The sequence below is a fragment of the Nipponia nippon genome, unplaced genomic scaffold (assembly GCF_047370975.1).
Source record: "Nipponia nippon isolate SJK-2023a ecotype South Korea unplaced genomic scaffold, ASM4737097v1 scaffold_1, whole genome shotgun sequence".
Lineage (NCBI taxonomy): Eukaryota > Metazoa > Chordata > Aves > Pelecaniformes > Threskiornithidae > Nipponia > Nipponia nippon.
In genome coordinates, this window is record NW_028262290.1 from 58009403 (window position 1) to 58025159 (window position 15757).

Sequence of the window (15757 nt, forward strand, 5' to 3'; positions counted from 1 at the left end):
TAAATCAGCTTAGTCAAATACATTATGAGTTCTCCAGCCCAATATTCACTGTGTATTCCTAATGAAATTGCTGAATGAAAAGAGCGATGTGCCAAGGTTACAGCAAGTAAACAACAGAAATCCATTTTCCTCCAAGATCATCCTCCTCCCAATGCACTGTAAATGCTTCTACAAATTACAACAAACAAAGCTCCTCTTGAATAAGCAGCTCATTATAAAACACAAAAGATCAAAACCTAAATTCTACTTTTTTGTGTGTTTACTATTTAATCAAGTGTCTGTTAAGCTGTTTCTTTGTGACTATGAAGTAATTCAGGAAAATCAGGAGGTCAGACTGACTACCACAAAACCACCACATCAATGAACAAGCATAATGGGCTTTCAGGTATCTAAAATAACAGGTCCCTCAAAGGCTGGATGCGCAGCTTCTCTGTGAGATAATTCCCTCAGCAAGGGATGAGCGCTTCACTTATCTGAACTGACACATAACGCTCAAGCATGACTTAATGCTCGCAAGGAAAAAAATGCATGATTCTACTTTGATTTCCAGAAGGCAATCCCGAGTTCTTGTTAATTCTCCTCTTAACAGCCCAAGGAATCAAAAGCTTTCATAGAATTACCAGATTTGTAACCAAGCATTCACACAAAATTTTATTTTTTTCAATGCATAATCAAAACTCCTTTTGATGGAAGTCACACTCGGTCATATTTTGCTAAGGGAAATTATTCTTATAAAACCATTTTTGCCTGTCCTCTGCACAGTCACATTTCTTCTCCCTTGTCACCATAAGGTTAACGCTCAGGAAGTAGAACGAAGTGATTTTCACTCTGCATGACAAGGATTGTTTGCTGCAGCAATTACCCCTCAATCAGAATGTTCCTTTTGTTTACACTCAACAGGGATAAAAAAGAATGAATCCTGGATATTAGTATATGCTACCTACACCCATTTTACACTGCTTGAATTTTGAGCAGGTAACACACTTTAATGTAGGTGTGGCATTATTTTTAATGCAAAATTATGACACCTCTTTTGAAATCCTAACATTCTATGCTATTAAATACATGCTCTCATTTTCATCAGCATGAGAGAGGTGGTTGGTTTGGTTTGTATCGATACAGTAGACTAACAAGTATATTCTTATTTGTACCAAAATGAACACAGTATCCTTGTAACCTATATATTTATTTCCCTAAATTATTACCTGAAATATAGTCAATATTTCAAGTTCCCAGTGAAAAGGTTAAAAAAAGGCAATTTTAGCTCCATAGACTAGTACTATAATTTTCATTGTATGTTAAGGTGTTTAATAATTAGAGATACATATAACTGATAGCTCATGAATAGAATTTGCATACAGAGCACACAAAGTCTCCCTAAAACATTTCTACAATTGATTCCTTTTGTGATCTGACATGAGCTGAATGGTGTTGAACAATTTATTCACCATTGTTTGGGACAGGCCATTTAATTAACTTCTGACTTTTAAACAAATGTGAGAGGTTGCATGTATCTTTACATCAGCATAGATACTGGTTAACTACTTTAATCATACACAACAGGCCTGTGCTCAGTTAGGTGGGTCTTTTCAAATACATGGCAATTAAACCCTCCTACATATGAATCACTTAGCATTCACAGAATACTTTCTGTATGAGCACTAAATGTTTACAAATGAGGCTGGCATATTTTATATAATCTTCACCACCTCGGTTGAGACAGCTAAGGAGCGTTATCATTATGTACGTAACAGAGTCATAGGCAGATGCAGATTAAATAAGGTCACCTTATTCCCTTACTCCCATCTTCCCATTACAGCTATGGCATCTAGACTCTGAACTTGACACACCACTCATACTGCTAGCCTGAAATAAACAGTATACCAATTCAGGATAGTTTGCATGTTTTGCAAAAATGTTATGATTGTTATTAGTTATGATTTTAAGACGTTTACCAGATATTCTAATACATTCAATCAGGCCACACTCCTTTCTACAGGAATCAAAAAAGTGAGATGGGCTGTCTCTGCTGAATTCTAGTTCTGAAAAACACAAACATCGTCAACTCCAAGTCTAAAGCTGCAGCCCCAAAGGAATTTTGGAGGAGGAAAAAGCCACTGACTCCTTCACAGCCTCCTTCAAAATGACAAACAGAAGAGTCAATATGCTAGTGGTCACAGTGCTGCTTATTAGAGACAATATAAATGAAGCCTCTGTCTCATGGGAAATTCTAACCTGCTTTTCTTTCCAACTATCAACAAAAAATATTTTTAAAAGATCAAAATTTAAAAACTCTTTTCCCATGGAAGATGAAATATAACATATCCAACTCACTCTCACTAGACATTTTCATTTGAAACAAAAGCACTTTTACTTTCCCAGAATGAAGTATTTTATGTTTTGTTAAAAATATTTTAACAGGGGTTTATTATTGTCTGTATTTTTAGTGTTAGGGCCTTTCATTACCTTCCATTAAAAAAAGCAAAGCAAAATTGTAAACAATATTTAGTATGCAAAGCAAATGACACACTAGATTATAATTTGTAAATAAGGTACTAGATTTATGAACGGAGGCTTTACAAATGCTGAAACAAAACCAGGATGCATTTGCTTAAACTGAACCACACGAAGAAACAAGAGGTGCCTGCTTCCAATTTCTGTACTTACATCAGTTGGGAATTACTCCTTACACTGTATCCTGCAGAAAGGACATTTCCTTTTTTTATTAGTATTAATACTTGCAAAAATCTGGATGGCGTTAGCATTTCACCATTTGTAGCTGAAATAGCTGGCCTTTCATTTTGTCTTTAAACCATTTTCATGCACAGTTTATCTATATATAAACTATTCAGTAACAGCAGTTTGTCACCTTCATATATATTATTGATGAGAAGACAGACAACCCGCCAATTAAAATGCAGGCACTTGCCCTCTCTCCAGGCTCAGCCTGAGGTACTGATGGAACAGCTGAAGAAAATTCTCAGTTTTACATTTCAAAGAAAGTTCAAAGGCACTGAGAAAAGACTGCCCTGCAAAGGACACAGAAATTCTATTTATTGCTAGAAAAGTTTATTTAAGGAGTAGACTCTATTTACTCTGTACAAGAATAAAAATTATATTCAACAAGACATTCTACTTAGTTTTTCTTTCAGTCTTGGATTATATCTATGAATCTGAGAAAAACGATAGTTTGAACATTCTTACAACACTAGTCACAGCTTAGTATCAAAGATACAGAGTCAAATAACGGTCAAGATATAAATCAAGCAGATTTAACTGGACTTGTGTTTCTGTTGCTACCCCAGCAAGACATACAACAATATTTCTTGGGCCCCAAAATATTGCCAAGTGATAAATTAAAGGAAATACTAGAAGTATCTGAAATCAGGATGTCTGTAGATAGACAAACAGCCCTGAGATCACTTGTCTTCTCTGCTTCCATCCAAATTCTTGGGTTGTCAAAAACCACCAAGCCGTTCCATAAACACTAAGTACTTATTCCATTACCTACTAGTCTTTTCTAAAGTAAGTATAACAAGAGAATTTATCCAACAGAAATTATCTAAAATATTCTGCTAAAAATATATATTTTAAAGAAATAATATCAAACAAGGTTACATTGGCTGCATAACATACCTCTAACCTTGTTTTTAGAAAGCCACATGGCCTTTCTTTCCTCTGTTTCTGAACATAAGACTAAATATCCCATGTTAAGACACATTTATCCAGCTGTTAATGGAAGTCATAAATACAATACACATTTCAGGGTACAACTTTGCAATGATAACTCCACACTATAAATGTACCAAATTTACAAGTTAATGAAAAAGAGCTGAGCTAAATCAGCACTAGCAGAGAACACAAAATACTTCTCTTACCTCCATTTCTGTGCAGTGTAAATGGCCCGATTTATCTGCAATTGGAAAAAAAAAAAAGTTTTCAGATTAAGTAAAAGGCGATGGACAAATAAAACTAAAAACTTGAGTCACTTTTTTTTTTTTTGAGTAATTGCCAAATATTCTTTGCCTTACTTTAATCACACATTTCAATAATGTTTCCATTCTATATGCATCACAGAATTAACAAGAAGGCGGCCCTGCCCTTTTTATTTGGATCCTTCACAATACTCCCTTTTAAAAAGATGTCTCTTTAATGCCTGGCTTCATTATTTAAATTGTATGACTGATGCTTGGCCATGGAGGGAACATGAAAACATGTCGGCGTAAATTAAGCAGAGGCAAATAATTATTTCAAGAGAAAAAACAACATTAATTCATAAACCAGGGAAAAGCCACTGTTTCATCTGATACTTCTGGGATATCAAAGAGTTCAATGACATGAAGTTCAAGCAAATTAAAGTTGAAACATTACTGTAATATTTTTGTAAGTCCCTCTTGTCAATTTTTGCATTTCTTCTGAGTTCAGAAACATCATTTTGGAATTTATATGATACAGAAAAATTAAGTTTCTGAATTGTTTCATCAAATTGAAATCTCAATTTTCTCAAAGACAAAACACTTTGATATAAAAGAGTAAGTGGCTTGACAGCTTACAAAAATAAGATTGAAATGTCACAGCATATTAGGAAGGTAGCATTTCACTAAAAGCAGGAATATTATTATTTCATATTAATAATTCATATGAAAGTAGGATGAAGTAATTCTGACAGGATGATTTTTCTGTTGGAAAAACGATATTCAAGAAAGTCAAGTATTCTACAGGACTACATCCATTTCAAAGGGGAGATACCCAAAACTTTCATTTCAAAACACACAGATATTGAGTTTTACTCTTTTCGTCTTTGCTTTATGGCTGCATTGCACCCATACTACCAGTCTAAAATTTGCAACTTTTGGCCTGATGGCACTCATCCTAGGAAATGCATGACACGATTTTGAGTCCCCACGTACTCAAAAACTACAACAGCGTGCATTCGCTTGACTGTGCGTACCGTGAGAGCATATGTTACAGGTGATGATGCTGAACACCACCCAGTGTAGCCAAAGGATTTACTGCAATAGTTAGGAAGAGCCTGCAATTTGTAGCCATAACTGGAAGGACTGTTTTATCACGTTGCCTAGCAAGCCCAAGGAAGCTCAACCAACTGGTTAGCATGACGTCTGCAGAGAGGAGTGATCATGCTGACTTCATACGTTAAATCTGAATGGCGTGCAAAACTGTTGGCATTAGGGAGGAGTCACCCGCTTCGAAGATTAATTTTTCATATTGAACTGGTCACCTTCCCTTTGAAACCAAAGGTTACACATCTTGGATGAGTAGGGAACATCCACCTAACAGGGTGAAAGTTGTTTACCTTCATTTTGAACTGTTGCCGATGCAAGCAGAATGCTTAGCACTGGTGTCCGACTTCAAAATGAAGAACAGAAGAGTGACTTAAAAAAGCAGCTTTTGCATCACGTATCATCTTTTCAAAAGCACTGGTGATCCTGGTCAATTCACTTCAAGATCCACGTAAGAGACATTTTTTGCGTTTAAAATGGTAACGTTCATGTGACTGTTATAAATTATAAACGGGAGAAATTTACTGAGAACTTTTTTGAAATAACCCTACCATTATTAGCAGATTTATGAATATGAGGGGCTACTTCTGTGAAACTCAAATGACAGAGGACCAAAACAACATACCTCCACGATACAAGATAATACAAGACTAATTCACAAAAATGTAGTCAAGATGGGGAAAAAAAAAAAAGTCTGCCTTTTTTGGAGAAAGTACTATTTTTTTTAAATTACTGCTTCAGAAAAAAGTAGTAATTTTAAACCTATAGCAATGCAAAGGCATACAGAAGGCCACCAACGTTTGCAATCACTGATAATTTAAAATATCTTGACTTGCATCTCCTATGGTCTAATGGAACAGGAGTCAAACTATCTACTAGATCCTCTCAGTAGCACAGACACAAAGGACTCACTGCTACACCTCATAGCAATGCTGAGATCCTGTGAAGATCCTTTTAATAGAAGTCCTAACCAAGTCCTGAAGCACAAAACAAATAAATCAGCCCAGACCAAAACAAGTAAGGCAAAAATTGTATTTCCAAAAGAAACAGCAAGAAGCTTATCTCACAGCCCCTATGACAGATCTTCTTTAATAAACTTCCATGAAAGCTGTTCTTCAAGGAAAAGCACTCAAACTTTGGAAACCTTCCTTATTTCATATATGGTACTATCAAAATTTACTACTGCTTTCAGAGCAAATCATAACTAATTTTTGTTTTTATTACTAAAAAATGTAGGGAACATCTTAAACTGAATTCTTCATTCCTATTATTTGTGAAGTGGGCAACTACACAAGAGAAGGGCAACATTTATACCAGCGCTTTAAAAAGCAATGGTACTGTCATGATTCCATGTCCTGGGGAGGAAAGGGGGAATAACAAGTAGTTTAAGTCTCACACCAGCTCAAATGCACCGCAGACAGTATTCTAGACAGCTGCAACTACTAACTGACTTATAGCATTTTAATATTATATTCTGCATTACGGTTAATAATTACCATACCATTCCATATCCCTCTTTACCTTGAGTCCAGCTATACACTTAACAGATTTCCCCGAGCTGTTTGCAGTGACTTATGGGCCCACTCCTTCAGGAATTTCCTACATTTCTGAAGAGACCAGCATTAACAGTATTGACCAAGAAACATGCACTTACTTGCATCTATCAAGACTGAAATGAATTTGCTTTTGTATGGCCCATGCAAGCCAATTTACTTATACTGGCTTTACTTATACAGGCTGGGAGTAGAAATTTCTTCTCCCTTCAGCTGATATGACTGAAAAAGCAGGAACTCTTAAGTGTAGCCTAAGGGTCACGCTTAGGCTGCATTCCCTGTAAGAAGTCATAGAATAGTCTCTGTCTGCAAGGAGTATTAAGTGATTATCTGGTAAATAGGTAAAGACTTACAGAATTATTTAAGCTGCTGCTTCTTAACATAGATCGAGACTTCACAACCATTCAACTAGATACTAATCCCTGTAGCATTTTCACCACTCTTACTGCCAAAAAAAAATTCAACAGTATTTTTCCCTGACAGCTTTCCAATAGTGCCTAATGCATTCATTACTAGTAAATAGCATGACTTTAACTGTCAAGTTAACTTCAATTTATAAACAAGCTACGGTTTGGAAGATTATATGACTGTTGAAATGCAAAAAATGAACAGTTTTTGCAAGAAAGAGAAAGACTTAAATTGGAGGTTTCCTGTATCTCTGAAAACAGTCTTCAAAAAGACATAATTGCCACCAAAAAAAAGAAACCCCCCCAAACCTTCACATTCATTTTTCGTTCCTCAGAGCTTCTATTTGAAAATTATTCTTATTTCAAACCCTCAACAAGGGGAGTCATACCAAACTTTCATCAAGCATTACGGTACACTGACTTATCCCTCAAGGCAGGAGCTTCAGGCTGCTACTTAGACTGGGGAAAAATAATTCTTTTCACAAAAATCTCTCAGAAGGCTGTTAAGAAGACTATCCTCAATTTATCTATAGCCCATGCTTCACTGAAGCACAATTTCCCTGCCTCCAAGGGTTAACAGGTCACGGCTAGGAAGGGTCTTCATAGATATAAAAACAAATCGCAAGCATATCGTGTACTGTTGCCAATAGTAAGAAGTATACATTTAAGACTGAGTTTTAAAAGCAAAATAGATAATTCAGTTGTGAAAATGGACTGACACAGGATATTTGTAAGAAAGCATGCAGAATGTGCAAAACCATTTGCACTCCCCTATCCCAAGAAAAATTAAGCTACAGAGTTGACGTTAGTGATGTGACACCGCAATTACACGGCTGCTCTTTCAGCTATAACCAGCTACTCTAGGAGCCTTGCAGCTTAGGGCCTCAGAGCATCCTCCGAGCCTTCCTCTCATGCCTCAGATTCCTCTGCATAGATTCAAAAGCATTTGCTTCAAGACAGCTTCTTGCAGAATTGAAATTAGCAGCACTAATTTTCAGGCAACAGCACAGCTGATGCACGCATTGGCAACAAACCTGAAACTCATTTTGTGTTGAAGATTAATGTTCTAATTAAATGCCACAGCCCATTTCTGCAGGTTTTGGGTGAAATCAAGCTGCTATTTCCACAACAGCAGAACTCAAGTTGCCTTCAGGAAAGACAGCCACTGCCCATAGGTACTGGAGGACAGTGGAAGAGGTGGCCAAACAAGGAACACAGGGGCTAATCGAAGGAAAGGGAGCAAGGGAGAACGCGGGAGTCACTACCTCAGGATCCTTAAATTCAGCAGTCTTTAGTCAGGCCCCCATATTAACGATAAGTTGAATCTGTATTTGCTTTCTAGCTTTTACGTCTTCAAGTGGCACTGTAGCTACAATAGTAGGCTTTCCCTGAAGAGAATGAGGAACTCCTTTAAAAGGAAGGAAAAATAAAAAAAAAAAAAAAGAAAAAGGAAAAATGTTCAGACTCACATTTAATGATCTGATTGCAGGAGCATTAGTTACCAAATCTGACAAGATTGTCAACACAAGAGTCAAGATTACTACCAATAAAAGGAAAGAGAAAGAATTAAGAAAGCAAAGGCAACCAAGCAACATAAGGAAAAGAGATGAATATGCAAAGAACAGAACTCATAATCAAATGAAGGGAGAGGGAAATATTGATGTAGCGGGAATGAGCCAGATTTCTGGCAGAGGACGGATATTACAAGATAAACAGAGGCGGACAGAGAAATCTTGCATGATAAAAAGAAACAGAAAAAAGTGAAAGCGACAAAGACTAATATAGGTAAAGTATAGCTTCGGCGTAAGAGACATCAGGCTGCAGGGAAGAAGGTGAAGAAGAGCGAGAACACTAGGAAGTGGAAGGAAGCAGACTGGATTAGAAGAGGTACTCGGAGACCCCTCAGAGCCGCGAGCACGGAGACACGTGTTTTTAAGTAAAACACTTGGGCTTTGAGGATCAACATAACCTTCCTTTAAACTGTGTAATTAGAAGGCAACAAGAAATGGGGTGAGTTTTTACAGCTTGTGGGTTTTTGGATCTGACTCATGATTTCTGTATCAGCCTACAGCTGATGATTTAGAAATGGTACGCCTCATTTTTCTACTTGGGAGAGGAAAAAGGAAAGAGGAAGAAATTTCTAAGAAAATACAAGGAAAATTCTTAGAGACGTTACTAGACCAAAGGTGGCCAGGACTTTCCTTCCCTGTGTCGATCTTTTTTCATGCCTTCATCTTCCTCCATTCACCGCTTCACTGAAGTTACTCCTCATTTTGTACAGTCATAAGCAATCCTCTTGTACACTGCACAAAGCAAACATAATGACTAGGAGGTCTTCAGTGTTAATACCCAGTTAAATTTTGTAATAAAAATTATTTTAAAATAATATTATTTAATTCCAAATTAACAAACCCATACTACCTTAGTGCTACCTTCTAAGATATAATTAAATGGTCACTCTTTGTCTTGTCCCATTTCTACTCTGCACAAAGAAACTGGCTGTGGTCACCATACAATTCTTTCTATGTTCCACTGGTCACCCTCTTTAGCAAACCTTTAAGTTTGCCTACCATCAGCTTTTGTTATTCTAAGATAAATACTGTGGTAGATATGCATCTCCAAATGCTGTTGAGCTTTATTCATAGCTGCCAGTCTCTTCTGCAGATGCTTAAGTACAGATACTACACTCACTTTCCTCTGTCCTGTCCAGATATCAGCCCTTCCCAAAAAGTGTGAATTTGCAGAGTTCACATGTATCAATTTTTTTTTTTTTTTTAAAGTTCTGTTACTCCAATCATATTCTAAGTTTTCCTGGAGCTATCCACTTGCTTGCTCATTCAACAAGTATGTGTGCTTGTGGCAGAATTCTGACTCCATTGAAGCCACCGGTAGTTTCTGCCATCAGGTTTGACGGATCCAGAGTTTCAAGCAGGTTACAGCTTTTCTAAATTGATAACACAGCACTGTTGGATCTGTTAAGAACTTTCACCAGCTGTTAATAAACTCTCTCAAGTAGATGAAAAAGTAGTTCTCTTAATTCTTCTCTACCTCGGCTATGTCTTTGCAGTCTCGTATTTACACTGTACAAACTGACTCATCTCCCTTTGTTCCTCTTAAAGTGCACAGTAATAAAATTCAATAACACACTCATAGTTGCGTGTGTCATGCAAGCTACCTTAAGGTTTTATCAGGAACAGAACAATATTCGTTCTGTCTCCTTACCGGATCCAATGCTGTAATGTGATAAATTAATTCAGAAACAAAGAGTGAACACTCTCCAGTTTCCTTTTAACAGACATTATGAAAAAGCTTCCCCGCTTTTATAAAGATATGTTCATTGCCAACATGGATCCAAGACGTTACGTACCTTTAACTCTCTTGTCACCTGCAACAGACCTACTGCACACTTGGCAAACGCAGTCACCCTCAGGTCAGACTCATTCACAACACTGCAGCCCTGTGGGTCATTTTCACTGCCTGTCACTCTGATCACATCTTGCTCTCTGAATTGTCCTGTTAAAGGCTCTCTCTCTCTGTGTCACATCATATACAGCTACCGTCTTCATTTTCAAAGCCCTTCTCATGCTACCCCAGTCCTACCCATCACCTCTCACTGGGTACTGTGGGGTAAACTGTCACCTCCAGGCAGCCCCTGAAGTTGGACTCCATTACCCGCTACTTTTTTTTTTTTTTTTTTTAAAAAAAAAGCATCTTTGTTCTTTCTCCAGTGATGCCCCTTAGGGACATCATATTAACTCTCTGCAACGTCATGGCAGATGTCTCATTTTTCACTCTACTCTTCCATCACTGTTAAGAATGGCAACTACAATTCCACTTCCCTTTCTACAGCAACATTTTTACTGCACTAGTCAAGAAAACCTCCATTAAATTACAAGTGTGTTATCTTTTACTTGAAGTCGTTATGAACATCAGGAGCCCACAATTTCTCAGAGTTCTCTGCTCTTAGGTTTTCCTTAGGAAAAAATGGAGATTTCAGACAACACCAAATTAGTCTTTACTCCTACACTGCCTACTTACCGTCTTCCACATTTCTGCATACAAACATAGGTAACCGAGGTCACCTATCACTGCTGGCAATTCCTTCCATGTCTTTTGTGTGGGCATTTGTAATAGGCTTTTTTTTTTTTAGCCAAAGACTTTATTTTGTTATGTTGGGATCTTTTCTTTGCTTATTTTGTCCTCCCCCACCAGAGCTGTCTACAATAGGGTCCCTAGCCATCTGCCTACATTCACAGAGAGCCCACGTAACCCCCAGTGCACAGGATGCATCAGCATAAGCCACGACTGGAAGCTTTCCAGTTCACCCTTACATACTGGGAGCCACACTGATGGCAGAAAGCCTAGCATAAATAAGGCCTAAGCTCGCTCTCTCCCACAAATCAGCAGAGCAAGTGAACAGAGGTAAAGTATCAACTCACTGAGGCTCCTCTCTGCTGTCTAGTGCCATTTTCTTCCTACCTTGATTTCCAACATTAACATATCTGTATAGATATATAGAGATACCTATCTATCTAAAACTCTTGCAGGAAAAGGTGCGGCTCAATACATCAAACCTTACTATTTTTAAATACAGATGGTTCTGAATACCCTTGAAAAAAATCTGAATTCAGAGCACAATTAAGTCTTAATTCTAGAGGTACCATTTATTTTAGCAGTATTCATAGCAACACCCGTTTTGAAATTTAAACAGCAAGCAAGGCTACTCCCATCCATTATCGTTCAAAAGGGTCAACAAAATCAGAAGTAAAATGTCAGTACATTCATTTTCCTCTAAAAATCCTGCATATTTTTCCTGGGTGCTCCACAAGAGACTGACAGATGAGAATGTCTTGATGCACACCAGCTAAATTTGCATTTATTCGTCCCACATTTCTCCACGCTGCCTTCCAATACCTGGGCACACAAGGGTGTAAGAAGGACATGAAAGTCATTAAAACTGCCAAGACAACGTAAGCTATTCCTCTCCAGCGTGTCTCACCCTGAGCCCTCCGAGTCCCATGAAAGCCACTGCGTAGTCAACTTTTCTGTGATCTTTTTGATTCAAAGCCAGAATACTCCATGCATTATGTCCTCCTGCTGAATGCCTGGCAGATTTCCAAAAGAAAAATCTGCATAGTACTCGCTTCTGATAAAACCAGCAGTAATTTCCCTCCGTGCTTTCTCCTCTAGGGCTGGAGGACAAGGCAAAAGAAGGGCCACTGACACTACCCGCAGAGACACGCTCTCAGGAGGGAGGCCAAGGAACGTTGCACGCATGCCAGCCCTCTACAGCCAACAGCTGGAAGTCAGCACGGTTTGGTTTTCCAAATACCCGCCTTTGCCCCTTTCCAAGATCCTCATGGCTGTTCCTCTTCAGGAGCTCACTGCAATGCCCAAAATCAGTGGCTGCTTTTGCTAAGTCAGGGATCTGGTGCTAACAAAACATGCGGGGAAAACTCTCGGTTTTTCCAAGCCTGCTCATCCCCAAAGCTGTCCTGCGGGAAGGTGGCGGTGCAGCCGGCGCGCTGACCTTAACCAAAGAACCTTAACGCAAGAACCCCTTATCCAGCTCACAGCGACAATGCGACCCTGATGAAACAGCCTCCTGTGCCCTACGGCGTTCTGCTGCCGCTAAACACAGGGCGTCAGGTCGATTGCCAGCTCTCGTGCGTGTTTTTTACTCCTGTATCTATCACTTCATTATTGCTTCAAGTTTATAAAAACCTCTTATAAGTACTGTTCCACAAGAAGAGAGCTTGGAGGAATGAAACCACATGTTTACACCAAATGCTTTAGCTCGTTCAGAAGTTATTTTTTGATTGCCTCTGGGACTTTACTAGATGCCTCTGTTAGCTCATTTCATATAAATTGCAAGTAGCAAAGAGACAGCTAACACACCCATTAGGTAAAATATGTTCTACATTGTATCTCCAATTTCATCGTGGGTATTTCTAAGCAACCCACATTTATGTGGGGTTTAGATGTCAGACAGTTACGATGATTCATACTAAGACGACCACAGTGAGCTCTTCATTCTTTGCATATTCATGTTTATTTCTTACTCACTTCAGTTCTGGCAAAATGATAAGGTTTGCAACACACCGTGAAAACATCGCTTTATGAGAGTCTCCAAAGTAAACTCTGTGACACGGCTGCGTTTGCTCCTGACTTCGCCCGAGCTCCGCTGACAGGCATGACTGATCGCATCGTTCGTCACAATCCTGAACAAAGCCCGAATGTTCACTACCCAAAGACATCATTCTTCGGGGACTCCTTTATTTGCCCACACAGGATTCTGTTGTTTACAAAAATAGAAACTAACAGCCAATATTTGCTCCCGTGAATTATCCAAACCTATGCACCAACCTACAGCTGTATATTTTTTTTATGTATCGCTATAACAAAATAGCTTTACAGCTCAAAGCGTTAGCCCGCAGAACCCCTATTGCTCTAATAAACCTCCTGACACAGGCATTTAAATCCAAGTTGTCTGAAATACAAAGGCAGGAAAACAATTAGCAGGAATCCTTCCTGATCCTCCTCTTGCCAGGGATTCAGGTAGTATCAATGCTTAAAAAAAAAAAAAAAAATCACTTGTTCATTTTCACATAAACAAGATAACCAAATATTAACAGACCACATAGATAAAACTGGAAGGATCTGAGAATCAGTCTCTGGTTTTGGTTAAGGACAGGGATTGAACTCCGAAGTTGTTTTTCTGCACCGGTATCAGTGAAACTCATCGTTGTTTCCTATCTCAAGGCCATTTTATTCAATTTCTAGGTATTTTTACTTGGAATTTCAAATATTGCACATTAGCCGGAAAACTGCTTCACAAGAAACAGCTCTGGAAAAGTACCATCAGTTTCTACATAACCAGTACTTCTTTTTAAGAAAACTGTAATTTGTATCGCAAGAGTAAAATTAACATGGCCAGACAGCTTCAGGGCCCATGCTACAACGTCCTGCTCCCCAAGTCATAGCGCCAGGGCAATGGCTCTTCTTAAGCTCTCATTGCTACTAAGCAGAATACATGAGCCTAAGAATAAAGACCTGTTCAAGAAGCTCAAGCTGAAATTGGCTCAGAAAGCTCATTAATCACCACCTAAGGACGCTGCAGCGAGCAATAAGGAAAAGAACTGGGACAGTTCAAAAGATACCAGAGAGAAGCAAGCCTACTGTCAACTCTTCAACATCCAGTAAATTACCAACATTCACTGTACCACACACATTATGCTTTCCAGTGAAAACCTGCTACAGTTTCCAGAAACCAAAGAATAAAAGCCAACTGACTAGGACCACCTTTGTTTTATGTTGTTGACAGTTACTCCCACGCACACACAAAATCCTCTGTGAAAGCTTGAAGGCTGAGCAATGGCCTATATTGCAGAAGTGTATTTGAAGTTAGGGAGATGAGGAAGACCAGGGGCAGGGAGAGGACCCCAGGAGGAATACTGACTCCTTTCAAATCCAGGCACCCACCAGCCTGCAGCTGATGCAAAAGTGGGATCACCCAGTATGGTTTAGGAATGGACATCTGGCAGAAATCTCCCCTCCTCCCCTTTTCTATTATGTGCACTGGAGGGGGTACTTGCCCTGGGTTATCCCCCCCCTTGCTTTCATGGGAGGTCTTAGCAGACTGGTTATCTTTTTTTTATATATATGTATACACACACACATACATATACACACACACTTTCCAAGATTTTCAAGAAATAAGCACATGTATGTGGTGTTAACTGACATACAACATAATACATAAAACAATAAGGTAAAAAAAGAAAGAGATAGGAGAAAAATAGTCAGGGCTGAAAGATAAAAAAAGGTCTCATCTATTCAAATATTTAAACGCGGTATCAACATACACAGGTTAGCACATGTTAACTAAAACATTTTAAAAGACTAATGCAGATGTGGCACGCAGCTTTAGCATAAACTAAACATGCTGGATGTCAGTGAGGAGCCTGAACTTTATATCCAGATATATCCAACACCTTCCTACAGGCCGTTAAAGATGTACTGTAAGAAGAAATAGAATAAGCCCACAAATAGCAAGGAAAAAGCAACAACAGAAAGAAATACATAGTAAATCAATATATTTCCTACAGTAGGAAAGAGAAAGGAAGAAGTCTGGTATCATCTCATAACACTGTAAGTAAAAGCAGCACAGAATATGCAATACAGAACTCTAATGCTCTTGTGACATGCAGATGTCTTGGTCAGGAAAGCATTTTCCTGGAACTTCGGGCTGTTGGTCTGGCATTTTATAAAATCACAATAACCTATTTTTTTAAATAATTAAATCAGATCACATGTAGATGGAAGTCATTATTAGACTCATTTCAATTGTGGAACAAAATTATGTCCCTTCTTCCAGTGAGTATATTTTGATATTTGCATGTACCACTAGCTCCAAACTGGATTACTGCAAGTCTGCCAAAAGACTGCCTGTCTGAAAAGTCTATTAAAAGGCTTCATTAAATTGTAACACCAGGCATAATACCCATGTTCTAAAGGCTGAGGGCTCAATTAATCCCATTTTGTGAATTTACCATTGCCTTCTGCTTCACGTAACTTTAAAATGCTGAAACCCGCGTCTTCCTGGAAAATTCAGTGACGTTGAACATGGACTAGGTTGATACAGGGGAATACCATCATCTGTGCGATAACTGATCGCAACCCTCTGCTGCCTAGCTTTAGTTTCTTTTCAGAAATCAAGCTTTACTGGCAACAAAAAAATATTCCTTTCCACATTCATAATCAGAAGCTTTGAAAT

The 15757-nt window shown here is 38.5% G+C and overlaps 1 protein-coding gene across 4 annotated transcripts in view; it reads right to left on the reverse strand.

The window, feature by feature from the left end:
• The window catches only part of SPIRE1 (spire type actin nucleation factor 1), a 134753-nt gene that overhangs the window by 117831 nt on the left and 1165 nt on the right, over positions 1-15757 (reverse strand). For all 4 annotated transcript variants that reach the window (XM_087757032.1, XM_087757016.1, XM_087757025.1 and 1 more), the window contains exon 2: positions 3879-3913. In XM_087757032.1, the coding sequence (XP_087613158.1) occupies positions 3879-3913 (35 nt within the window). The remainder of the gene's footprint in view (positions 1-3878; positions 3914-15757) is intronic.